This window comes from Salmo salar, chromosome 09, assembly GCF_965601325.2.
Source record: "Salmo salar chromosome 09, fSalSal1, whole genome shotgun sequence".
NCBI classification, from domain to species: Eukaryota; Metazoa; Chordata; class Actinopteri; order Salmoniformes; family Salmonidae; genus Salmo; species Salmo salar.
The window spans coordinates 10,299,822-10,327,506 of NC_138299.1; the positions used below are offsets into that span (position 1 = coordinate 10,299,822).

General features: G+C 45.7%; 1 protein-coding gene across 1 annotated transcript; it reads right to left on the reverse strand.

Annotated features, from left to right (window-relative positions):
- tonsl (tonsoku-like, DNA repair protein) lies at positions 1-27,685 on the reverse strand. The gene is made up of 28 exons (XM_014210148.3): positions 27,287-27,685; positions 26,879-26,974; positions 26,209-26,351; positions 25,722-25,905; positions 23,826-23,955; positions 23,213-23,384; positions 22,776-22,890; positions 22,432-22,580; positions 22,019-22,171; positions 21,747-21,872; positions 21,308-21,506; positions 21,047-21,093; positions 20,821-20,910; positions 20,658-20,730; positions 17,983-18,146; positions 17,710-17,833; positions 17,011-17,231; positions 16,344-16,821; positions 15,979-16,163; positions 15,413-15,507; positions 14,715-14,871; positions 11,601-11,679; positions 10,983-11,290; positions 8,838-9,009; positions 8,391-8,566; positions 832-905; positions 548-681; positions 1-470 (listed from the first exon to the last, which is right to left on the reverse strand). The coding sequence occupies exons 1-28, from the start codon at positions 27,309-27,311 to the stop codon at positions 271-273; spliced, it is 4,269 nt and encodes a 1,422-aa protein (XP_014065623.2). The 5' UTR covers positions 27,312-27,685; the 3' UTR covers positions 1-270.

The following is a 27,685-nucleotide window of genomic DNA, read 5'->3' on the forward strand; positions in this document are numbered from 1 at the left end:
TAATGACAATCATGTTCACTTTATTTTTGTGGGTTTTCCATTGAATACATAGACAATACACAAACATGTATAAACGCACCCACAAACACACTGAGAAAAGTATATCTACATTATGCATACAAGATAATTCATTCTGAGATCCTTCTGCAGCCTGTGTCACCAAAATATGCCTCAAATATGAGGACCAAAGGGTGTAAATCATCTCAAGTGTATGTATTGGAATCCAAGTGACACTAGTCGTTAACGGTGTGAGAACTCAAGGAGGCATCCTCACAGTGAGGGGGCAGCAGTGAGCAGGCACTTGGCATCTCTGGAGAGGAAGTGGCCCACGGGACTCCTCTGGCCCCAGGTCTGCCGCAGGGCCTCGCGGTCCAGTTTGTTGAGCCTCTGGGAGCACAGCCGCAGGTCCTGGACCTGTTCTGACAGGCCGTCCAAACTACAGCTGTCCCAGGGGCCGGCTACCTGACAACCTGAGAAAGAGAGATGGAACAAATTAGAGGGACTTAGAGAGAGACAGAGCCAATAGACTACTATAGGCCTAATGTACCTTGGAGGTTGAGATGGGTCAAAGGTCTCTGGGCGTCACGGAGGGCGGAGAGGAGGCTGTAGAGTCCTGCTGAGGTCACCGCCGGGTTCCCTGACAGGTCCACAGACACCACGGAGGGACAGACAGGCAGACATCTGGACACACAGAACATACGGATCTCAATACTGGACAGTCACATAAACCGGAGGTGCTGTACAGGGCAGACACTTGGAAAAGGCACAGGCAGCTCAACTAAAAGGACAAGGGTGACATGAATAGAGAGAAAACACAAAATGCACACACACCTGGCGAGGGTGGCCACGCTGCTGTCCGTCAGTCCATTTCCCCCCAGGCTTAGGTGGGTCAGGGAGCAGTCATCCTGTGGAACACACAAAGAACCACAATCAGAACCATGTCCTCTGTGACTCCTCCATTTTCAGCAAGGGACCAATCAAATCCCTGATCTCATGGTGTGCCCCTGACCAGGCAATTAGAACCTTGTATGAGTAGTACGTCTTAGTACCACAGCTGGGTGTGTATTTGATCATTTGTTATTTAAATATTTATTTTCTGTGTATGAGTATTTTCAAATAAATGTGTCCCGAATCAACTGCTTCTATTGGTTAAATGGATGGGAGTGTATTTGAGTCAGTGAATTCTTTTTTCAAAATACATGCCAATACTTCAAGTGGATTTCCAAAAACGTGTTTTCCGGAAAATAATGCATGACGTGGAAGGTGTGTTCCAGAACACGTGAGCGGAGTTGCATTATTTTTCAGAGAACGCACAGAGCCCTGAGTTGATTATCCCTTTTAGACATACTATGGCTATAATTTAACATATTTGCTGCTAGAAATGTATTAATTTGCTAGTACAAAATGTGACAACATCCACTGAAGTAGCTAGCAAGTTTACTGGCTAGATAGTTGCAGTTGTTGCCTTGGTAACCAAACCATCATCCTGGGCTTGCTATTATGAAAATCGAATTAAACAATGCCAATGTTTTCAATTCGACTTTTGCCTTCAAAAGCAGCTCAAAAATAGAACATGTAAGAATGAACTTCATTGGCATTGAACTATACCGCGCAATTGTATGGAAATAATTAAGCAATAAAGGCCAATCAGCATTCAGGGCTCGAACCACCCAGTTTTATAATGTCCCCTGCATATTTATAAACTGGGTGGTTCGAGCCCTGAATGCTGATTGGCTGATAGCCGTGGTATATCACAGGTATGACAAAACTGTTATTTACTTTTATAATAGCAATAACACACCTCAGGGGGGAGTGATATACAGTGCATTCGGAAAGTATTCAGACCCCTTTACTTTTTCCACATTTTGTTATGTTACAGCCTTATTCTAAAATGGATTAAATTGTTTATTTCCCCTCATCAATCTACACCCAATACCCTATAATGACAAAGCAAAAATCGTTTTTTTTTAAAATTTTTGCACATTTATTAAAAATAAAAATAAACTTTAAAGCATTCAGACCCTTTACTCAGTAATTTGTTGAAGCACCTTTGGCAGGGATTACAGCCTCGAGTCTTCTTGGTTATGACGCTACAAGCTTGGCACACCTGTATTTGGGAAGTTTCTCCCATTCTTCTCAGCAGATCCTCTCAAGCTCTGTCAGGTTGGAAGGGGAGCGTCGCTGTACAGCTATTTTCAGGTCTCTCCAGAAATGTTTGATCGGGTTCAAGTCCGGGCGCTGGCTGGGCCACTCAAGGACATTGAGAGACTTGTCCCGAAGCCACTCCAACATTGTCTTGGCTGTGTGCTTAGGGTCGTTGTCCTGTTGGAAGGTGAACCTTCACCACAGTCTGATGTCCTGAGCGCTCTGAAGCAGGTTTTCATCAAGGATCTCTCTATAATTTGCTCTGTTCATCTTTCCTTCTATCCTGACTAGTCTCCCAGTCCCTGCCGATGAAAGACATCCCCACCACCATGCTTCACCGTAGGGATGGTGGCAGGTTTCCTCCAGACGTGACGCTTGGCATTCAGGACAAAGAGTTCAATCTTGGTTTCATCAGACCAGAGAATCTTGTTTCTCATGGTCAGAGTCCTTTAGGTGCATTTTGGCAAACTCCAAGTGGGCTGTCGTGCGCCTTTTACTGAGGAGTGGCTTCGTCTGGCCACTACCATAAAGGCCTGATTGGTGGAATGCTGCAGAGATGGTTGTCCTTCTGGAAGGTTCTCCCATCTCCACAGAGGAACGCTGGAGCTCTGTCAGAGGGACCATCAGGTTCTTGGTCACCTCCATGACCAAGGCACTTCTCCCCCAATTGCTCAGTTTGGCCGGGCAGCCAGCTCTAGGAAGAGTCTTGGTGGTTCCAAACTTCTTCCATTTAAGAATGATGGAGGCCACTGTGTTCTTGGGGACCTTCAATGCTGCAGAAATGTTTTGGTACCCTTCCCCAGATCTGTGCCTCGACACAATCCAGTCTTGGATCTCTACAGACAATTCCTTCGACCTCATGACTTGGTTTCTGCTCTGATATGCACTGTCAACTGTGGGACCTTATATAGACAAGTGTGTGCCTTTCCAAATCGTGTCCAATCAATTGAATTTACCACAGGTGAATTTTGTAAAAAGCTAACATCTGTGCTAACATGTAAAAAATAAAACCCCTCTGGTCGCATGCCTTTGACGTCTAGCTAACAGACTTAGCTTACTTATTAGACGGACCCAAAGTCTCCTCGGGACAACATCGTTCGAGAAACAATGAAATGAGCACCTTCCCGCTGAAGAGATATGGTTTGCAGCCTGGAGCAAAACAATATACCATCCTTGCATTTTTGTTTGAGCTGGTAAGCAGAAAGCTAACGAAACCAACTAGCTTTTTGGCGTAATGTAGTTGCTAACGAGTTAGTGACTCGTTAGCAACTAACTTATTTTGAGCACATAAAGGCTCTCCTGGAACAAAGCGTATAAGATCTCCTTAACCTGTGTTAACCTCAGACCTTATTGTTGGCATATCTCCTTATACCCAATTTATTTTCCCATTCATTTCCCCCTTTAGGAATGCCCAACGGAACGAGAGGTAGAAAATGCTAACTAATTTCAGCTTTTTTTAGGACTACAAGCTGGCAAGTTCTATTGAACACTTATGGGAAATTCTGGAGTGGCGCCTGAAATTTTCAACACAAACATGAAACACCAAATGATGGAATTTCTCATGGAAGAATGGTGTCACATCCCTCTAATATACACTGCTCAAAAAATATAAAGGGAACACTTAAACAACACATCCTAGATCTGAATGAATGAAATAATCTTATTAAATACTTTTTTCTTTACATAGTTGAATGTGCTGACAACAAAATCACACAAAAATAATCAATGGAAATCCAATTTATCAACCCATGGAGGTCTGGATTTGGAGTCACACTCAAAATTAAAGTGGAAAACCACACTACAGGCTGATCCAACTTTGATGTAATGTCCTTAAAACAAGTCAAAATGAGGCTCAGTAGTGTGTGTGGCCTCCACGTGCCTGTATGACCTCCCTACAACGCCTGGGCATGCTCCTGATGAGGTGGCGGATGGTCTCCTGAGGGATCTCCTCCCAGACCTGGACTAAAGCATCCGCCAAGTCCTGGACAGTCTGTGGTGCAACGTGGCGTTGGTGGATGGAGCGAGACATGATGTCCCAGATGTGCTCAATTGGATTCAGGTCTGGGGAACGGGCGGGCCAGTCCATAGCATCAATGCCTTCCTCTTGCAGGAACTGCTGACACACTCTAGCCACATGAGGTCTAGCATTGTCTTGCATTAGGAGGAACCCAGGGCCAACCGCACCAGCATATGGTCTCACAAGGGGTCTGAGGATCTCATCTCGGTACCTAATGGCAGTCAGGCTACCTCTGGCGAGCACATGGAGGGCTGTGCGGCCCCCAAAGAAATACCACCCCACACAATGACTGACCCACCGCCAAACCGGTCATGCTGGATGTTGCAGGCAGCAGAACGTTCTCCACGGCGTCTCCAGACTCTGTCACGTCTGTCACATGTGCTCAGTGTGAACCTGCTTTCATCTGTGAAGAGCACAGGGCACCAGTGGCGAATTTGCCAATCTTGGTGTTCTCTGGCAAATGCCAAATGTCCTGCACGGTGTTGGGCTGTAAGCACAACCCCCACCTGTGGACGTCGGGCCCTCATACCACCCTCATGGAGTCTGTTTCTGACCATTTGAGCAGACACATGCACATTTGTGGCCTGCTGGAGGTCATTTTACAGGGCTCTGACAGTGTTCCTCCTTGCACAAAGGCGGAGGTAGCGGTCCTGCTGCTGGGTTGTTGCCCTCCTACGGCCTCCTCCATGTCTCCTGATGTACTGGCCTGTCTCCTGGTAGCGCCTCCATGCTCTGGACACTACGCTGACAGACACAGCAAACCTTCTTGCCACAGCTCGCATTGATGTGCCATCCTGGATGAGCTGCACTACCTGAGCCACTTGTGTGGGTTGTAGACTCCGTCTCATGCTACCACTAGAGTGAAAGCACCGCCAGCATTCAAAAGTGACCAAAACATCAGCCAGGAAGCATAGGAACTTAGAAGTGGTCTGTGGTCTCCACCTGCAGAACCACTCCTTTATTGGGGGTGTCTTGCTAATTGCCTATAATTTCCACCTGTTGTCTATTCCATTTGCACAACAGCTTGTGAAATTTATTGTCAATCAGTGTTGCTTCCTAAGTGGACAGTTTGATTTCACAGAAGTGTGATTGACTTGGAGTTACATTGTGTTGTTTAAGTGTTCCCTTTATTTTTTTGAGCAGTATAGTTCCAGGCACTTGTAGAATCTATGCCAAGGTGCATTGAAGCTGTTCTGGCGGCTCGTAGTGGCCCAACTCCCTTTGTTGGCGTTTCCTTTATTTTGGCAGTTACCTGTACCACAGGTCTGAGGCAGGCGCAGCTGAAAGCATGTGGAAATAACATTTCACAGCTTGAAAAGGAAGCATGTCATTCACACTTATCTGCTGCACAACTTTGCCTTTGCTATTCAGGCCAAGAAATACATGCTATGTTAAGGAAGACTCAATGGTTGTATCTTAAAGTGTATATAGCGTTTGACTTAAAGGGGAGCTATGGCAAGATTGTCTTCAATAGAGGAACACATGTAGTGATGGTCCCCCTGTAAGTAGGATTCATGTCGACTAATGTTTAAGCTGGAGGCCAAGCTGAGAACTCAACATTGATATATCGGGTGACATAGTACTAACTGCCTGGTACTAAGCAGACCTGGGTTCAAGTACTATTTTAAATATCTCAGTTACTTTCACATACTGTACATTTCGAAGTAAGTATTCAGATATTGTTTATTTGAAAAGACAAGTAGTTGAATATTTAAGCAATAATGCCCAAGGAGGTGTGGTATATGGCTGTTCTTAGTGCCTGGACACAGACCTTAGCTGTGGTATATTAGCCATACAGTGCATTCGGAAAGTATTCAGAGCCCTTGACTTTTTCCACATTTTGTTACAGCCTTATTCTAAAATGGATTAAATAAAAATTCCTCAACCATCTACCATTTGCACTCTGAGGTCTGCTGTTGGTGGTGGGATTTTGAGGATGATTGAGGCAACAGGGGAAAGAGCCTCAGATCCACAAAGTCCCTTCCACCAGGTGGCTGATGAGATGTGTTGGCACGACTGCCATATTGCATCTCCATCCCAAAGCCCTTGCTTGGAAGTGTGCTTCGCCAGACTGCCAAGAACCCCTCATCCAGGCCAATGTGGCGAGACACGGTATTGATGACACCATAGGCCTTGTTGATCTCTGCACCAGACAGGATGCGCTTGCCAGCATACTTGGGGTCCAACATGTACGCTTCGGCGTGTATCGGCTTCAGGCAGAAGTCTTCACGCTTTTGGATGTATTTCAGAACTGCAGTTTCCTCTGCTTGGAGCAACAGTGAAGTGGGCAGGGCGGTACGGATCTCTTCTCTTACATCTGCAAGCAGAGTCTGAACATCAGACAGGATGGCATTGTCGCCCTCAATCCATGCAATGGCTACTGCTATAGGTCTCAGGATGCTTACCACTCTCTCCCAAAATACATGATCGAGGAGGATCCTCTTGATGGGGCTGTCCATATCGGCAGACTGTGATATGGCCATTTCTTGGAGAGACTCCTTCCCCTCCAGGAGACTGTCAAACATGATGACAACACCACCCCAACAGGTGTTGCTGGGCAGCTTCAAAGTGGTGCTCTTATTCTTCTCACTTTGCTTGGTGAGGTAGATTGCTGCTATAACTTGATGACCCTTCACATACCTAATCATTTCCTTGGCTCTCTTGTAGAGTGTATCCATTGTTTTCAGTTCCATGACGTCCTTGAGGAGCAGATTCAATGCATGAGCAGCACAGCCAATGGGTGTGATGTGAGGGTAGGACTCCTCCACTTGAGACCAAGCAGCCTTCATGTTTGCAGCATTGTCTGTCACCAGTGCAAATACCTTCTGTGGTCCAAGGTCATTGACTGCTTTCAGCTCATCTGCAATGTAGAGACCAGTGTGTCTGTTGTCCCTTGTGTCTGTGCTCTTATAGAATACTGGTTGAGGGGTGGAGATGACTTAGTTAATTATTCCTTGCCCACGAACATTTGACCACCCATCAGATGATTGCAATACAGTCTGTTTTCTCCATGATTTGCTTGACCTTCACTTGAACTCTGCATCCAGCAAATGAGTAGATAAAGCATGTCTGGTTGGAGGGGTGTATGCTGGGCGAAGAACATTCAGAAATCTCTTCCAATACACATTGCCTGTGAGCATCAGAGGTGAACAAGTTGCATACATCAGCATTTCTCTGACTACGTTCCTCCATCAAGTCAAAAAAAACTTTGATTCCAGGAGGACCATGAGCTGTTGTTATCGATAAGGTGTCTGATTCATCATTTTCACCTCGAATAGAAGTATTGGGACTTTTGTGAGAGGTTGCTTGTTGTGAGCGCTGAGGGAACTTTGCTGTCGGCTACTATTTACTAGTTAACAAAAAAAAGTATATAAGATCTTGAAAATCAGCTTAACATGTGATGGGGATAGTTTAACCAAAATATGCCACAAGACCTTGAATTGCCTTGTGTATCCCACCAAAAAAAATTCACTGTTATAAGCTAATGTTTTTTGATGAATTTAAGCAAAATTCCCAAAATTCCAGGGCTTAACTTCCCATGGAAAAATTCCAGAAAGTTTCTGACCCTTTGCAACCCTAATCCTGTGTTTACCACAGACCTTTCTATGTTCATCCCAAAACCCTACAAAAAAAAACATTTATGGTGAAGTTAGCCTCCTTTAGTGCCTACAAAAAGACACCATTACCATTGCTCTCTATTGGGTTGAGATCTCGTGACTGAGACACACAAACACACCCTTTAAACCTCCTATGCTCATTTGAGACTCTTCTTTCAAAGTCACTGAGATCTCTTCTTCTAGCCATGTTAGCCAAAATAATGGGCAACTGGGTATTTTTATACTAATCAACTCAGGTACCACACCTGTGTGGAAGCACCTGCTTTCAATATACTTTATATCCCTCATTTACTCAAGTGTTTCCTTTATTTTGGCAGTAACCTGTATGGGTTTACAGGTTACAGAGAAACAAGAGTTTCCAGAAACCTAACCAATTATTTGGACAAATTCCAATAAAAAGCTTTTTATCATTTACCGATTTATTTCTTGTAATTGCACATCAGTTTATTTTCGTGTACCTTCATGGACAAATGTACACCCACTTAAGACTACTTAGTTTGTGCAGTTCTTTAGCCAAACAACGCTTCATTCATGTCAAGTATTCTAATGATGCAGTATTTGAATTTGCGCGTGTGTGTGTGTGCATTTGTGTGTTTGCATGTGCTTTGTACCTGGGACAGGACTGACGTCAGGTGTTCTAAAGCAGGGTGGTCAGCGGGTCCACAGCGGATGGCAGACAGATGGAGGTGTGTGAGACAGTAGAGAGGCAGAGTCTTCAGGACCAGCTCAAAGCCTGTAGAGCCCAGAGCATTATGGGATAGATTCACAGACTTCAGGTGCCCTGTACCTGTAGGATGATGAGATGTTCCAGAAGAATCAGTATCATTTCAAACTACCTCAAACAGATAGCAATGTATCCATTTGGAGTTGTCTCTTTCGCCATTTATATAAATTATATTTAATAATAAAATACCATTTAGCAGATGCTTTTATCCAAAGCGACTTATAGTCGCAAACATGCATACATTTTATGTATGGGTGGCCCCGGGACTCTGGAGAGGCTAATGGTAATATTTAGAATATCAGTGTGAAAAGGGTATATTAATGAGCCTGTTTACCTGCCAGGGCTCTGGCCAGTAGGAGACGGTGTTGCTGTAGGCAGCGGGCTGTGAGGTTGCAGGCCTGCAGGGAGAGGCTGGCCAGCAGGGGGCACGCTGACAGCAGGCAGGACAGGGCCTGGGACAGACCATCACCCAGCGGGTTCACACTCAGGTCCAATTCCTCCAGACACTAGAGAGAGATGGGAGGGAAGAGACGACCATTTTGTTTAGCTAGCCATCAACACATCCATCCATATGGAGCAAGGTGGACTTGATGTAGCCGTACTACGCCATCCTTTACATATTCATCCTGTTCTTATAGTTTAGATATGAATAATCTACACATTGCTGAACCTATAGGTGAGCAACAATAGCGAACACATACATACTACATTATTGATTCAAACGTTTGGTCAGTCCATATACTATTCTTAAATAACATGACCTCTGTGCAGAATAGAACAATATAAAATGACACAGACCAGTGTACTGTAAACCACGACTGAAGATAGGTTACAGAATCCTGGGCCCCTACAAGTCCATATAAGGGCACAGCACAGCGAGAGTCTTACACGTCAGTCCCATAGGGGTGCATATGTTTCTGAAACAACATTCTCGGATGCTAAAACATTCAAGGGAAACAAAAAAAGGCCTTCCGACATTCATAGCTTCACTTGCTTTCCAGCTGAGAGTATTTCACTACAAAATAAGAAACTATTCGTACAAATTACACTAAGCGAACTAAGTAAATACAAAAATCTGTCCTATTTATACTGAACAAAAATATAAAACGCAACATGTGTGTTGGTCCGATGTTTCATGAGCTGAAATAAAAGATCCCAGACATTCTCCATATTCACAAAAAGCTTCTCTCTATTTAGTGCACAAATGTGTTCACATCCCTGTTAGTGAGCATTTCTCAATTTCCAAGATAATCCATCCACTTGACAGGTGTGGCATATAAAGAAGCAGATTAAACAGCACGATCATTACACAGGTGCACCTTGTGCTGGGGAAAATACAAGGCCACTAAAATTTGCTGTTTTGTCAATACAATGTTGAGGGAGCATGCAATTTGCATGTTGACTGCAGGAATGTCCACCAGAGCTATTGCCAGAGAATTTAATGTTAATTTCTCTACCATAAGCCGCCTCAAACTTTGTTTTAGAGAATTTGGCAGTACATTCATCCGGCCTGACAAACGCAGACCACGTCTGGCCACGCCAGGCCAGGACCTCCACATCCGGCTTCTTCACCACCAGGATTGTCTGAGATCAGCCACCCAGACAGCTGATGAAACTGTGGGTTTGCACAACTGAAGAATGTCTGCACAAACTGTCAGAAACCGTCTCAGGGAAGCTGATCTGCGTGCTCGGTGTCGTAACCGACTTAAGTGGGCAAATGCTCACCTTCGATGGCCACCTGCACACTGAAGAAGTGTGCTCTTCACGGATGAATCCCGATTTCAACTGTACCGGGCAGATGGCAGACAGCGTATGACGCCGTGTGGGTTTGCTGATGTCAATGTTGTAAACAGAGTGCCCCATGGTGACGGTGGGGTTACGGTATGGGCAGGCATAAGCTACGGGCAACGAACACAATTGCATTTTATCGATGGCAATTTGAATGCACAGAGATACCGTGACAACATCCTGAGGCTCATTGTGGTGCCATTCATCCGCCGCCATCACCTCACGTTTAAGCATTATAATGCACGGCCCCACGTTGCAAGGATCTGTACACAATTCCTGGAAGCTGAAAATGTCCCAGTTCTTCCATGACCTGCATACTCACCAGAGATGTCACCCATTGAGCATGTTTGGGATGCTCTGGATCAACGTGTACGATAGCGTTTTCCAGTTCCCGCCAATATCCAGCATCTTCGCACAGCCATAGAAGAGGAGTGGGACAACATTCCACAGGCCACAATCAACAGCCTCTATACGTGTCACGCTGCATGAGGCAAATGGTCCCACCAAATACAGACTGGTTTTCTGATCCACACCCCCTGTATTCCCAGTCATGTGAAATCCATAGATTAGGACCTAATGAATTTATTTAAACTGACTGATTTTCTTATATGAACTGTAACTCACTTTAAAATCTTTTTGAAAAAATGTTATTGTTGCATGTTGCGTTTATATTTTTGTTCAGTGTAGTTACCGGGAAAGCAGGTTGAGTCTGCCCTTCCATGGCGTTCGCCGCCTTCTTAAGCCCCTCCCCCGTGATGTGATTGGAGGACACATCCAGATGGCGGAGCCGGGGCATGGTGACGGCAGCGGCGACCAACTCAGGGAAGAGGTCGTCATGGAGACGGTTGCCAGACAGCTGTAGCCGTGTGAGGTTGGCCTGCAGTTTGAGGGCACGGAGGAGAGGGGAGAGGGAGGAGGGGGGCAGGCTGAGGCCACACACTGACACAGAGGGACTGCCGTCCTGCACCTCACACAGACGAGCCACACGCTTGTTCTCCTCTAGAGAGACAACACACACACACACACAGAAACACACGGCATGGATTAACAATGCACATCAGGTATTCAAATACCAGTAATTTAGGGATACACGCTGAAAACTCTTAATTCTGTTATACACCGATGAACTGGATGTGGATTAAGGGAGCCCCCCCGCACCTCTCTGATTCAGAGGTTAAATGCGGAAGACACATTTAGGTTCAACGCATTACAATTGTGCAACGGACTAGGTTTCCCCTTTCCTTCTCTTATTCGCACATCTCCGCGGCAGGAAATGAACCAGGGAGGTATCAGTTGTTCACATACTCACCGACTGCCAGGCTGCGACAGGCCTTCTTGTAGCGCTCAGGAAGAGGTGGGAGGTCCCACGAACACACCTCAGCCAGGACCTGCAGTGGACATAATCATCAGCCTTTTCCTTACTTAGTTACGTTCACTACATAAACAACTGTAAAGATTAGTGTTTCTAATATTGCAATCCTTCACGGCACCATTCAAAACTGAGGCAGCACTGTACCAGATGATCAAAACAAGTAGCAGAATTTGCCATCGCACTCCTACTTACGCCAATTTGAAGGTAGGAGTTTCTTCTACCGACAGATCTAGGATCAGATTACCCTATCCTCACTCTTAATGTTAACCATCAGACTGAGGGTTTAAATAAGATCTGATCCTGTGTCAGTGGTTAAAAAGGTCCAATGCAGCCGTTTTATTTTCAAATTATTTCTGGGTAACAATTAGGTACCTCAGTGTGATTGTTTACAATTAAAATGGTCAAAAGGAACAAAAATAGCTTCTTAGCAACAAAAATGTTGCTAGGAATGTCGGAGTGGGCAGGGTAAAATTAGCTGAGAAGCAGGAAGCACCAGTGACTCTGTCTATAAAAAAAAGTGGTCAGATGAAGCAGATGCTAAACTACAGGACTGTTATGCTAGTACAGACTGGAATATGTTCCGGGATTCTTCCGATGGCATTGAGGAATACACCACATCAGTCACTGGCTTTATCAATAAGTGCATCGAGGACGTCGTCCCCACAGTGACTGTACGTACATACCCCAACCAGAAGCAATGGATTACAGGCAACATTCGCACTGAGCTAAAGGGTAGAGCTGGCGCTTTCAAGGAGCGGGACTCTAACCCGGAAGCCTATAAAGAAATCCCGCTATGCCCTCCGACGAACCATCAAACAGGCAAAGCGTCAATACAGGACTAAGATTGAGTCCTACTACACCGGCTCCGATGCTAGTCGGATGTGGCAGGGCTTGCAAACGATCAGACTACAAAGGGAAGCACAGCCGAGAGCTGCCCAGTGACACGAGCCTACCAGACGAGCTAAATTACTTCTATGCTCGCTTCGAGGCAAATAACACTGAAACATGCATGAGAGCATCAGCTGTTCAGGACGACTGTGTGATGACGCTCTCCGCAGCCGATATGAGTAAGAGCTTTAAACAGGTCAACATTCACAAGGCTGCAGGGCCAGAGGGATTACCAGGACGTGTACTCCGAGCATGCGCTAACCACCTGGCAAGTGTCTTCACTGACATTTTCAACCTCTCCCTGACTGAGTTTGTAATATCAACATGTTTCAAGCAGACCACCATAGTCCCTGTGCCCAAGAACACTAAGGTAACCTGCCTAAATGACTACCGACCTGTTGTACTCACTTCTGTAGCCATGAAGCGCTTTGAAAGGCTGGTTATGGCTCACATCACATTGTTGTATGTGTCGAATTGCTATGCTTTATCTTGGCCAGGTTGCAGTTGCAAATGAGAACTTGTTCTCAACTAGCCTACCTGGTTAAATAAAGGTGAAATAAAAAAAATAAAAAATAAACAACATCGCAGAAACCCGAGACCCACTCCAATGTGCATACCGCACCAACAGATACACAGATGATGCAATCTCTATTGCACTCCACACTGCCCTTTCCCACCTGGGCAAAAGGAACACCTATGTGAGAATGCTGTTCATTGACTACAGCTCAGCGTTCAACACCATAGTGCCCTCAAAGCTCATCACTAAGCAAAGGACCCTGGGACTAAACACCTCCCTCTGCAACTGGATCCTGGACTTCCTGACTGGCCGCCCCCAGGTGATAAGGTTAGGTAACAACACATCTGCCACGCTGATCCTCAATACGGGGGTCCCTCATGGGTGCAAGCTCAGTCCCCTCCTGTACTTCCTGTTCACTCATGACTGCACGGCCAGGCACGACTCCAACACAATCATTAAGTTTGCTGATGACAACAGTGGTAGGCCTGATCACCGACAACAATGAGACCGCCTATAGGGAGGTCGTCAGAGACCTGGTCATGTGGTGCCAGGACAACAATCTCTCCCTCAACGTGATAAAGGAGAGGATTGTGGACTACAGGATAAGGAGGACCGAGCACGCCTCCATTCTCATCGAAGGGCTGTAGTGGAGCAGGTTGAGAGCTTCAAGTTCCTTGGCGTCCACATCACCAACAAACTAACATGGTCCAAGAACACCAAGACAGTTGTGAAGAGGGCACAACAAAACCTATTCCTCCTCAGGAGACTGAAAAGATTTGGAATGGGTCCTCAGATCCTCAAAAGGTTTTACAGCTGCACCATCGAGAGCATCCTGACAGGTTGCATCACTGCCTGTTATGGCAACTGCTCTGCCTCTGACCGCAAGGCACTACAGAGGGTAGTGTGTACGGCCCAGTACATCACCGGGGCCAAGCTTCCTGCCATCCAGGACCTCTATACCAGGCTGTGTCAGAGGAAGGCTCTAAAAATTGTCAAAGACTGTTCTCTCTACTACCACACGGCAAGCGGTACCGGAGCGCCAAGTCTAGGTCCAAGAGGCTTCTAAACAGCTTCCACCCCCAAGCCATAAGACTCCTGAACAGCTAATCAAATGGCTATCCAGACTATTTGCATTGCCCCCCCACCCCCCCCCCCACTGCTACTCTGTTATTATCTATGCATAATCACTTTAATAACTCTGTGTATATATTCCCTCAATTACCTCGACACTGGTGCCCCCGCACACTGACTCTGTACCGGTACCCCCTGTATATAGCCCCGCTATTATTATTATTTACTGCTGCCCTTAAATTATTTGTTATTGTTATCTCTTACATTTTTTTTATGGGTATTTTCTTAAAACGCCATTGTCGGTTACGGGCTTATAAGTAAGCATTTCACTGTAAGGTCTACTACACCTGTTGTATTCGGCGCAGGTGACTAATATAATTTGATTTGAGAAGTTTGGAACTCTTTCCTATTGGTCTATTAATTAAATTTACTCCGTCCCACCAAAACAGGCTGAAATTTCAGGCGGTCTTTTCAAACAGCTCTTACACTAAAAGTGCATTGTCATTTTCACACAATTATTCCAACCTCCAGTGTTTTATGTGCATTTCCACACTATCGTAAGTGTTTGGCCTCACCTCTTCATTGGTGTGGAGAACAGCCAGTAGCAGGTCTTGGGGAGAGAGCAGAGCGCCCTCTTTCTGCAGCGAAAGGCGTGGCAGGAGGCCACAGGCCTGGTAGTAGCGCTGGGACGCCTGTTCACATAGCCACGACACCGTGCATGAGTCTGCCTCGCTGGAATACACAGTGTTATGAGCACGCACAGTGTTATGAGCACGCACAGTGTTATGAGCACGCACAGTGTTATGAGCACACACAGTGTTATGAGCACGCACAGTGTTATGAGCACGCACAGTGTTATGAGCACACACCCCCCCCAGTTACAAAATATTTTCTTCTTCTTGAACTGCACTGTTGGTTAAGGGCTTGTAAGTAAACATTTCACAGTAAAGCCTACACTTGTTGTATTCGGCGCATGTGACAAATAAAGTTTGATTTGAGTACAGAAGCTGAATCTCAAGCAAGGCCAAGTGCGGCAGGTAGCCTAGCGGTTAAGAGTATTGGGCAAGTAACGAAAGGTCACAGGTTCGAACCACTAGGCCGATTAGGTGAAAAATCTGTCCGTGCCCTTGAGCAAGGCACTTAACCCTAATTGCTACTGTAAGTCGCTCTGGATAAGAGCGTCTGCTAAATGACAAACATTTCAATTTAAAATGTACCACTTTAGACATTCACTCTCTTTCACACATACATGCAGGAAGACAAATACACCAACCTATGTGGTACTGGTATCAGAAACACGTTAGCTTGAACCCTGACCCGCATTCTGATTGGTGCAAGCATTGGCACAGCGACTGTCTGGTTTGGGACCTGAGGTTGAGAGGCAGAGAAATACAATTTTAGAAACAATAAAAATAGAACTACTAGAACAAAATCCACATTCAAGTCAATGATCCGTGATGGGTGAACCAGTCTAGTAAAATATATTTCTACGTTACAAACCATGAACTACCCATGAACTGAGTCTGCGACATAATCTTTGCAAGTCCGTTCACCCATTTAGGACCTTCATCTCCATACTGCCATCCCTGACAGTCCAAAACAGAATCTTGATGAACGATGTTCCGGTAACAGCCTAATATGCCCTGCTACAGTAATGATGTGACTTGACTCTGTCTCTCGCGCTGCGCTTGATGGAGCTTGCTTGTTAAAAATGAACCAATAGAAAAAGGTCCAAAAGGGCAAACCCGCCCACCTGGCACTCCAGGCAGACTAAATCAAACGCTCAAGGTATCTGAAAGATCTGAAATAGTATTTGAACCCAGGTCGGATCTCACTGACCTGCTGAGTGCTGTAGCGAGTCTGAGGCGGCGTGGAAGCTTGAGGGTCGTCGTCGTCAGTTACGGTGGGACTCTGTGGCCTGCTGACCTCTCGGCGGCCCAGCATTACCATGCCTGAGAGCTGAGTCATCTTCACCTGCCGCGGCATGCCGCGCAGAGGGAGACCCCTACTGGAGGAGGTCGACACTGCAGGACGAGAAAAAATATATATAAATAAATAAACAGGTTGTAATTCCACTGGCTAATACTGCCCCTTATAGTTCATAGATAGGCTTGTGCTCCTCTGTTAGGTTCCATATGGTTTCTACATTGAAGTATAGAGATGGGGCTGTGTGTGTGTGTGTAATCAGTGCAGCTGCTACACACCTCTGCTAGCCATTTCAGTCGTGGTTGAATGACAGTTCTGACTCCTGGCCCCTGATGACATCATATTCAAGTCCCGCCTTCCATTCTGCTCCTCCCCCACTCTCCTCTTCTTCTTCTTTGGCTGAACATTGCCCATGTCGTTCTCCAGCCAATCATCTATCAGACATTCCTCCTCGGGAACGAGCGCTGGCCTGCTATTGGCCGACACTGCCGGTGTGCTGCTGAACTGCGGCAGGCTCTGGGAGAGAAGGCGGGTCTTGGCACTGCCTAGGCCGCGAATGGCACTGTGGTACTCCTCCCTGCCAAAGACAGAGGGTACCGCAGACTCTCTCGCTTCAGGAACAGAAGAGCTTGTTTCCTGGCTGAGGGGAACTTCCTGTGGAGCTGGGGCTGCTGGGAAACGTCGGCGTGGTCGGACAGGGCGCAGAGGGCTAACCGCGCCATCCAAGTCACTGTGGTCGGAGGAGCTGCTGTCATCCTGAGGAAGACAGAGATTATTTGTCAGTAGGAACAGTGTCTCACTTGCAAATCTGCTTCACAACAACTAACTTTATGAACGCTGCTCTAGACTGAGATTCTATGACAGTCGTAAAGTGCCGGGTCATTGAGAATTGGTTTCAAACCTATGACAGACATCTAATTTCCTATGTTGTAATTCAACTAGTACCCCAAAGAGGATGGAGGCCCCTGTCCCTCTATGTCGTTGTTGGGGCCTCGGTTTGGGGATAGGTGGTACTGCGCTCTCCTTGGGGCTCCTGGTTCTGGGCTGGCTGTTGGTGGACGAATGGCGCCCCCCGGTGGGGATCAGAGGCTCTGAGTTCTCTGCGTCAAACAGCTGGCTGTCCTGCAGAGCATCAAATGTCTTGGGGGGTGCAGGAGCGGTGGGGACTGTGGTACAGAGAGTGTAGAAAAGTTAAGCGCACAGTAGAATAGTTAACGTCCTTACAGCAACAGGAATGTATATTGTGGGAGACGCCATATTTTCTGGACATTAATCAAGCCGATTTTAGGCCTCACAAACAGTGTGTTTAAGATGATGAATCCACATGTACGGAGTATATTTACACACAACACAAACTAAATGTGACACATTGAATAGACAACAGGGTTGGGGTCAATTTCATTTTAAGTCTAGTCAATTCAGGAAGTACAATGAAATTCCAATTCTCTTTAATGCTTTTCAATGAGGAACATTTTGAATTTGGTTTACTTTCTGAATTGACTGGAATTTCAATGGAACTGACCCCAAACCCAGACATAAAGGCCTCATAACCACACAGTTTCATTATATAAACCACTCTACACTGTTCTAGCCTTCTTGTATTGCGTAGGCCTACACCCACCAGAGGAAGCACGTAGACCTCACCTAACCCTGCTAGGGCCCTCCTCAGCAGTTCCTCTGTGCTGGACAGCTCATGTCTGGCCTCCTGGTCCAGCTCTCTTCTGTACATCCTCTGCCACAGACGCAGGCTGTCCAGGGGTGTCTCACCCTGAGGGGGACACAGACATACATGAGCCACTTGCACAAACACGTACAGGTGCGCACACGCACACACACACACACACACGCACACACACGCACACACACGCACGCACACACACACAGTCCTCCAAAACACACACACCATCTTGTCCTGACCTTGGCATTGCAGACAGTGACTGAGGCCCCCCTCTCCACCAGTAATCTGGCAGCTTGAAAGTGTCCACAGTTGAGGGCGTCGTGCAGGGGGGTGACCCCCTCACACAGTGACCCCCCCGGGTCGTTAATGTCAGCCCCCCTTTCTAGCAACAGAGCCACCACGTCTGAGAGAGAACAGAGAGGGAGAGAGAGAGAACAGAGAGGGAGAGACAGAGAACAGAGAGGGAGAGAGAGAGAACAGAGAGAAGCAGATGAGGGTTAAAAATGTGGATTAAGTCCAGACCTGCCAACCCTGTCCAACTTTTTAGAGTACCAGACGCTCGCGGCAAAGTGGGGTTTCAACTCACGCGCCGAATTTGGGTTCTCTCCCCGCCGCGCGGTTTGTGAGTCTGATCGCAATTATAGAATTGTACCAAATGAAGTCTATAAAAAGGTTGGAGTACTATCTTGACAGCATTCCATTCACACATATAGTAAAAGTCACTAACAAAATGTAATTAGAAAGAACACACAAAGGACCTTTCTTCTTGGAGTAAAAAAAGTAATAATATTTAACAAATAATAAAAGTTATTTGTTTAGGTACAAAATGTACAAACGTCTTATCCACGCTATTTTTTTTTTTTTTAACTATGATAAGAACAAAATGTTTGAAGAAGAGCATCAGTATCAAATAAACATGTTACCCATAATAAAAAGGAAAAAGCTATGATAGGAAACACTGGGTGAGAACAAATCTTCTGGAGACAGATTTGCCTGGTAGCTAGCAGATTTAGCCTTACGCAGCAGAGCATCCGGGTAGACTTCTCTGTGGCAAACAGTGCCCCTGGCAATCGTTGAAACCTACTCCGTAACGAGGGCACTCAGCATGTCTGTACTGAGGGAGGCTCTGTACTGGGTTTTGTCCTTGGAAACGCGACTGAGTATTCGTTCGCAGTCTGCATTGCTATGGAATATGACCAATATACCCAGCATCACAGCCGAAAGGTGGGAGTAGACCGGACTGCCCCCCCCCTTCTCATTGTGCCGATTTCTCTCCAGGCCTGATCCGTACACGTTTCCCAGACTCTGCTCAAAGGTTGTTGCCTGATGGAGTATTAACTCATCTTCCACCAGATCAACAGAGGCTCCCCTCGGGAATAAATGCTGTTGAGGGATGAGAACTTGGTCGTCTGCCTGTTGGCAATGTCAGCGACCACTGCATGCTGGAGGAGCACATCTTCAAAATGGAAATTTCATGGAGTATTAAGAAGAAAATATATTTCTGACATCTGCATAGGTCTTCAGATCCAGCTTGCCTTGGCCCCCAAGTTTGTCACCTCTCAAAACAGGACCAATCACTAGGGCCAGCTCACAAGTATTGGCTTTTCAGACACGGTTCCTAATCAACAGTAAACTGGCTACCGCAAAGGGAATCTGACCGCTGTTCAGCAGGCTACCGCAAAGGGAATCTGACCGCTGTTCAGCAGGCTACCGCAAAGGGACTCTGACCGCTGTTCAGCAGGCTACCGCAAAGGGAATCTGAACACTGTTCAGCAGGCTACCGCAAAGGGACTCTGACCGCTGTTCAGCAGGCTACCGCAAAGGGAATCTGACCGCTGTTCAGCAGGCTACCGCAAAGGGAATCTGAACGCTGTTCAGTAGGCTACCGCAAAGGGACTCGGAACGCTGTTCAGTAGGCTACCGCAAAGGGACTCGGAACGCTGTTCAGTAGGCTACCGCAAAGGGACTCGGAACGCTGTTCAGTAGGCTACCGCAAAGGGACTCGGAACGCTGTTCAGTAGGCTACCGCAAAGGGAATCGGAACGCTGTTCAGTAGGCTACCGCAAAGGGACTCTGACCGCTGTTCGCTAGAAGAGTCCGCTGTTTCAGCCTATGTAAAGGTGCCAATTGAATTTCTTTGCAGCGCATCCATCATTTGAGATCTTTGACATTGATAAAATGCCAAATCTCGTGCAAAGGCATTTTAGAAGCATTGCCTCTATAGCTAATACTCATTCATTCTTCATCGCGCCGTCTTCTAAACTCCCGACTCCATTTAATGCCAAGATGTTTATATTTATTTTTTATTATACTTTTGTAATGCTTTTTGTGACGTGGATCACAATTACAGTTACAGTCTATCAGGTTGCGTGGTCCTCGTAATGTTACGTGGAAAATACAACTAATGGGACGCAGAATGAAATCTATATCACACTCGCAGAAATGCGACCGGTTATTTTTCGTATTTGCGTTTCATTTCTTTCACTAGGAAATGTGAGCGAACTGCTGTCACTTTAGAGCCCACTGAATGTCCATCTTACGTTCGCTAACGTTAGCTTGAAACCATTAGGGGTTCAGCTTCCCACAACACACGGAGTGGAAAAGGGATTTGTCCGTGTGTTTACGTACAGCTGACAGTGGGCAAACTCAGCATCACAACAAACAGGGGGTAGCTACGTCGAATAATGATGTATTCATCTCCATGTCCGTTGACACAAAACTCCTTACATGTCTGTGTTGCAGCTCGAGAATCGGGATGTTAGATTTACTCAGTGGATTTATTTTTTATTAAAATGTAAAAAGAAAAATGTGCAAAATATATATTTTTTTATTATTTGTATTATTATTATTATTATTATTAATTTTTTTTTTTTAAATCAGGCCCTATTCATTTCTGCATACTTTTAACTGTTACCTGTGTGTCCGTGGTTGCTGGCCTCGTGGAGAGGAGTCCAGCCACAGTAGTCCCTGGGGTTGACAGGATGACCCTGAGACACAGACATACTGGCTGAATACTACCATAGACAGTACCAATAGTCACAGAGAAGTAGCAGGAGTATAAACCCAGCTCCACTCACCTGCTCCACCAGGTACTGGACCTGCTTCAGGTTCCCATCTATACAGGCTCTGTGGAGAGACGTCTCCCCCTTCTCATTCCTCTTGTTCCACTGAAATCGAGGCAGACAGACATGAGTCTCTGCTTCTTTCAGTAACTTGAAAGCAGACCGCTTACACAAGTTAAAAAAAAATTATAATCCCAGACAAATCAAAAACAAAGCCGTCATTGACAAATTTGGCACTTACCCGACCCGGCTTTCTCCTGCCGCTACAGACCATCTTGTCATCGTCCTCTACGGAGAGACAAGAGAAAGACACTCAGACAATTAGCCAGATTGAAAAGAATCTGCGTAAGCAGTGCCAATGTTCATTGCTTTATTCAGCAACATCCTGTATGCTAAACTAAATGACTGGATAGCTCAAACTGAGGTAAAAGGTGCTTATTCTGTCATATAACAGATGCCCGCAGAGGACAAACATAGCTGTGGAGACCATAGTCTCACTCACCAGAGTCTGAGAGCTGGATATCGCTGTCCTCCATGGGTTCACTGTTCTCCATCTCCTCTTCGTCCTCCCCTCCCTCGCTCCCCCCATCAGGACTCCAGCCCTCGGTGGCACACAGCTCCTCTAGCCTGGCCTGCGTGTCATCAGTCTGCGACGAGCCCCCACGGCTCTGGGCAGCCAGCCATGTCTTCAGCACTCGCCTCTGATGAAGAGAGTGACAGGAAGGAAAGAGATCAAGAAAGATAGAGGGGGAAAAAAATTAAAAATGAAGATGGAAAAGAAAAACACGTAAATAACTTGCGGTTTCTGCTGTCCGGTTGAATAAAATATTTGATCTATACAGGCCTAGTGCTTTTCATTTCACTAAAAAACGAAACAAAAAAACAATTAGCATATTTCTATGGTGAGCCCAATCAGAGTGGACCACGACAATCTACAGTACCTGTAGTTTGGGTTGGCCAGCCCTCTGTGCACAGCGCAGGGCAGTGTCGTAGCTACAGTCCACATCCTCCACGGTCCTCCCACTCTCCTCCTGGGCTGCTGCGATGTTCAGCCACGTGTTACACTCCTGACACACACAAAAATGACGTGAGCATAGATTAAAAGAAACACAGCCAACGCTGATAAGATAGTATGCACCAAAGGAAACTCTTCCATATGACAAGCCCAGACTAAGAAATCCAGCCCCAGGCCTGAGTCCCAGGCAGGTCGTACCTCTTTGGGGTTGCCCTGTCTGAGGGCCAGCTCCTGTCTGTAATGCTCCACAGCCTTGTCATGCTGCCTGATGTCTGCGTAGGTGGCCGCCAGGGACACGTGAATGACAGCCAGCTCCCGAGCAGGCTTCCCCAACGCCTCTGCACTGGATAGCTACCGAACAGCGGCAACAGACAAGTGTCACGTCATTGGATAGGTCAAGGTTATACAATAAATACATGGATTGTTCACGCAGCTCACGACACACAAGACTGACGGGTATAGATGGGGCGGGAGTGGGGATAGGGAACGTTTGGATGGACGTGTACTCATCCAGGCAAGTGATTTAAATAGTTCAACGTTAAGAAACAGGAAGTGAAAATGGACACCGGAAGTGGTGACGGTGTGGGGCTAAGTGAGTGTGATGTTTTCACCTGCGTACGGTAGGCGTCCAGGGCTTTGCGGTAGCATCCCACTTTACAGTAGAGGTCCCCCAGCTGCTCCGCCAGTCCCACAGCCTCCTGGGAACGCCCCTCGTCACCCAGCTCCCCCGCTGCTTCCTCCAGCTGACTGCCCCGAATCGCTACGGCAACCATACACACAGAGAGAGAGAGTTCAAAGTTGCTGCAAGAGTAAGAAAAACCATTGAATCTATGAAAATGACATTTTCCCCCAGACACAGACGAAAAGCCCAGTCCAGGTTGACATGTGTGGCCCAGCCCCACTCTCTCTATCTCAGTGGTTTTAAGAGTAACAAACAAACAAGCCTCTCTCTCACCTTGTTTGAACGCCTTCTTCACAGCCTCCCTGTCCACAGCCTGCTGGGAGCCCAGAGAAAAGGCCTTCTTCAGGGAACGCCTGGCTGCCACAAAGTCCCCCAGAGACAGCTGCACCTACACACACACGTAACAGAGGTGGTTGAGTGACCACCCTCACGTGATCACTTGAGAAACCCTGCTTAAGATCGGAAGAGTTGCATTGCGAGTCAATACCCAGGCTTTTTAATGGGCAGGTGGAGACCCAGGTTCGAACCCTGTCGCATGCTCAAATGCACAGCCAAATGCGCGCGCGCACACACACACACACACACACACTAGCTTATACTGTTAATGGGAAGTCAGTTATAACATACAACTGTAATGCTTTATAACTGACTGAATTAGTGTGTTCATTTAAAATGAAAAATCGAACACCGTGAGAATTTCCACTCCTTACCTTGCCGATGGAGTAGAAGCACTCGCTCTCGCTGAACTTGTCTTTGATCTTGCGGGCACACTCCTTGGCCTGCTCCAGACTGCGCAGGGCATTGGAGTGGTGCCCGTTGCGGAAGTAGATGTTGCCCAGGTTGACGTTGGCACGGTACAAATCCTCCAGGAGCTGGTTCTTCCTATACAGACAAGGCAGAGGGACACCAACTCACTTCATGGTAAGATATTAGGAAAGGTATTATCTACTACTGTACAAGGATGCCATGGCTTGAACCTTACTCTAGGTCCTAGTTCAAAGTGTATTAGACCTAGCTATATATTTATAGAGTGTGGCATTGTATTGCGCTGTACTTCATGTTCTGCCTGCTATTAAATGTGTGGCACTGCATTGCAGGTGTATCTGTAGTCTAGCCGATGCCTTTGAACAGCAAGCGTTGGTGTCATGGTGTGCTAACTGTGTTACCATTGGCAGACCAGGGCCCGCATCCACAAAGCGTCTCAGAGTAGGAGTGCCGATCTAGGATCAGAATCCCACCTGTCCATACAATCGTATCAATTATGATGTGAAAGGCCAAACTGATCCTCCGTGGATACGGGCCCAGGTTGAGGTGAGCTCTTACTCAGCAATGTAGACGCTGAGGCGGATGTATTCACTGCATTGCTTGGGCTCCCCCAGGTGGTCACACACCAGCCCAAGGTTGAGGTACAGGCGGGCCCTCATCTCACTCAGCTCCAGAGCAGCCACTGTTCCTGAGGGGGAGAGGAGATGAAGCGTTGTACAGGAGGAAGATAAAGACGGAAAACCCTTTGGCTTAACTCATGAATAGGCCCAGGGGTTTATCCTGATCAGATCAAGTGGTCAGGAAAAACTCTGGGCCCCAAATATGACTTTTCTGTTCACACATTTATTTGCCTCACTTGGATTCACATATATAAAAGCCATCCCACAAACACACAGTACCAGTCAAGTTTGGACACACCTACTCATTCAAGTTTTTTTTAATTAGTTTTTTTTACTATTTTCTACATTGTATAATAATAGTGAAGACATCAAAACTATGAAATAACACATACGGAATCATGTAGCAACCAATAAAGTGTTAAATCAAAATATATATTTTAGATTTGAGATTGTTCAAAGTAGCCACCCTTTGCCTTGATGACAGCTTTGCACACTCTTGGCATTCTCTCAACCATCTTCATGAGGTATTGACCTGGAATGCATTTCAATTAACAGGTGTGCCTTGTTAAAAGTTCATTTGTGGAATTTCTTTCCTTCTTAATGTGTTTGAGCCAATCAGTTGTGTTGTGACAAGGTAGGGGTGGTATACAGAAGATAGCCCTACTTGGTAAAAGACCACGTCCATATTATGGCAAGAACAGCTCAAATAAGCAAAGAGAAACGACAGTCCATCATTATTTTAAGACCATCAGGCATTACGATGAAACTGGCTCTCATGAGGACCGCCACAGGAAAGGAAGACCCAGAGTCACCTCTGCTGCAGAGGATAAGTTCATTAGAGTTACCAGCCTCTGATTGCAGCCCAAATAAATGCTTCACAGAGTTCAAATAACAGACATCTCAACATCAACTGTTCAGAGACTGTGTGAATCAGGCCTTCATGGTTGAATTGCTGCAAAGAAACCACTACTAAAAGGACACCAATAAGAAGAAGAGACTTGCTTGGGCCAAGAAACACAAGCAATGGACATTAGACCGGTGGAAATCTGTCCTTTGGTCTGATGCGTCCAAATTTGAGATTTTTGGTTCAACCGCCGTGTCTTTGTGAGACAGAGTAGGTGAACGTATGATCTCCACATGTGTGGTTCCCACCGTGAAGCATGGAGGTGGTGGTGTGATGGTGCTTCGCTGGTGACAGCGTCTGCAATTTATTTAGAATTCAAGGCACACTTAACCAGCAGGGCTACCACAGCATTCTGCAGCAATACTCCATTCCATCTGGTTTGCGCTTAGTGGGACGATCACTTGTTTTTCAAAAGGACAATGACCCAAAACACACCTCCAGGCTGTGTAAGGGCTATTTGACCAAGAAGGAAAGTGATGGAGTGCTGCATCAGATGACCTGGCCTCCACAATCAACCGACCTCAACCGAATTGAGATGATTTGGGATGAGTTGGACTGCATAGTGAAGGAAAAGCAGCCAACAGGTGCTCAGCATATGTGGGAACTCCTTCAAGAGTGTTGGAAAAGCATTACTCATTGAAGCTGGTTGAGAGAATGCCAAGAGCGTGCAAAGCTGTCATTAAGGCAAAGGGTGGCTACTTCGAAGAATCTCAAATATATTTGGATTTATTTAACACTTGGTGACTACATGATTCCATGTGTTATTTTATAATTTTGATGTATTCACTATTATTCTACAATGTAGAAAATAGTAAAAATAAAGAAAACCCTTTTTATAAGTGAGGACTGGCAAAGTGTTCTCAATTCTCCGTTTTTTTGTTGGTTTACTATTCTTGTGGTACTCACAAGTATAGTAAAACGTGTACACACCTTCCAGTTTTTTGTCCACAATAGTCATGCTCTTTATAAAGGCATCTTCCGCCTGCTTCAAGCTGTCCCTCGATTGGTCTGACTCGTAGCGGAAGAGGAAGGTTCTTCCGATGGTGGCCAGTGCCCTTTGTTCCTCTGCATGATCATTGACGGAGCGAGCCAGATCGAGATGACATCTCTGGTGCTGAATCCAAAATACACACTCTTAATTAATATACTCTGCTTGTGTATGATTGGCAACAAGTGAAATGGTGGGGATACTCTCGTAATAGGTGGTTAGTACAGAATCTGATTGTATTAAACATTTTGCCTGTTCTTGTTGTGCCTTTCAGGCTGCATAGTTAAGTCTCAAAAATGTATCCAAATGTGTAGCACAAGCCCAATCTGAAGTTCCAGTCCTGCAGACAGTTGGCATCCCAAGTAATGTGCCCATCTGAAACAAAAGCAGGTAGAGGTTCAGAGAGTAAAGCTTGAGCTGTTCACTCACCTTCAAAGCCGCCTCAATGTTCCCCATCTCCGCATAACACTCCCCAATCTTACGATTGGCCACTGCACGTCCAATGACGTCATGCATTGCCGTGGAAATTTGCAATTCCTGCCGATGTTCCTCAATGGCAGCTCCATAATCACCTGATAGGAAACACAATGTGTAGAATCGTAGAGATGAATCAAGAAAAAAAATGATGATTAAATGATTCCTCATGAAACCCAGACAAAAAAAAAACATGACTTGGGGGATTTTCTCAAAATGTAATGCATAGAATAGTGGAAGGATTGTTGACATATGTCAAATATAATTGAGAAAGAATTACTCAAAATTGTTGAATGTATGACATTTTGGCCTGACCCAGGCCTTCTTTAAGACTCCGTGTTTCATCTGTAGATGTTACAAAACAAAGATTTGTGTCATATGAAGCTTAACGCTTGCTCTGTAATGGGAGTAGTAAATCATAAATATGCCAACTTTCCTAAAAGCATAACTGAGAAATAATTTTAATACCAACATATGTCAAGAATCCTTCCTCCAAAAGGACTACTCTATGGATTTGTGAAAATACCAAAATTCATGGTCTTTTTATGTCCGAGTTTCATAAAGAATAGATATGACTAAATTGACACTTTCTCTATGCAATACAGTAAAAAGATGACCACATTACCATTTCGTGACAGCACCACTCCCAGTTGATTGCACAGACTGGCCTCTTCTCTCAGATTATTATTGCTCTGAGCTTTACTCTTAGCTTTCTGTAGCTCTGTGGGTAAAAATATGAAAATACATTGTGTGTGTGTAATATATATATATATTACACACACACACACACACACACACACACACACACACACACAAACACACACAAATGACTGAATGCCTTGGTATGAGTTATGTTTGGTCAACAATAGTCTCGCGTTGCCATTCCTTCAACATCACGTCAACAGCAACCAGGCAATCATGATATATATATAAAAAAAGTTTTGGCAAATTCAGCTAACAGGCAATGCAACTTTTGGCAACTAGCTAGCTAGTACTCATCGTTACATGATCGGAGTAAAGGTGAGCAACTTACGTTTTATCTCCCGGGCAGTGTTCATCTTGTCCCGTTTGAAAGCGTACGTTAGGCAGAACTGACTAAATAAATCGAAACTCTGCAAGCTAGCTAGCTATCATTGACAGAGTAAGGTACTAACGTTACACGGATTACTAGCTAAATTAGCTTGCTAACTAGGAGTGATTGTGAAGAAACTAACGTCAGCTACCGCTTTTATTGTTCTGTCTGCTATTAGACTTTACTGCCTACCTCATTATACGACTTCTACACTCACATTTCTCTTGATCATGATCCATAGTTCCTATATAATCCGATTATTAACGTTAATCCGTTTTTGTAGCTAAAATCATTTGTTGTCGTCTCAATACCTTTCCATAAAGTCCCGCCAATGTTTATTCTTCTTCGGGATTGGGTTGG

Coding starts and splice junctions, on each gene's coding strand:
- tonsl (XM_014210148.3), bottom strand. CDS start 27,311: ATGAACACTGCCCGGGAGATAAAAC. Junction 22,891..23,212: donor GCTTCTACTCCATCGGCAAG/GTAAGGAGTGGA, acceptor GTGTGTGTGTAG/GTGCAGCTGTCTCTGGGGGA. Junction 8,567..8,837: donor ACTGGCCAGAGCCCTGGCAG/GTAAACAGGCTC, acceptor ATCATCCTACAG/GTACAGGGCACCTGAAGTCT.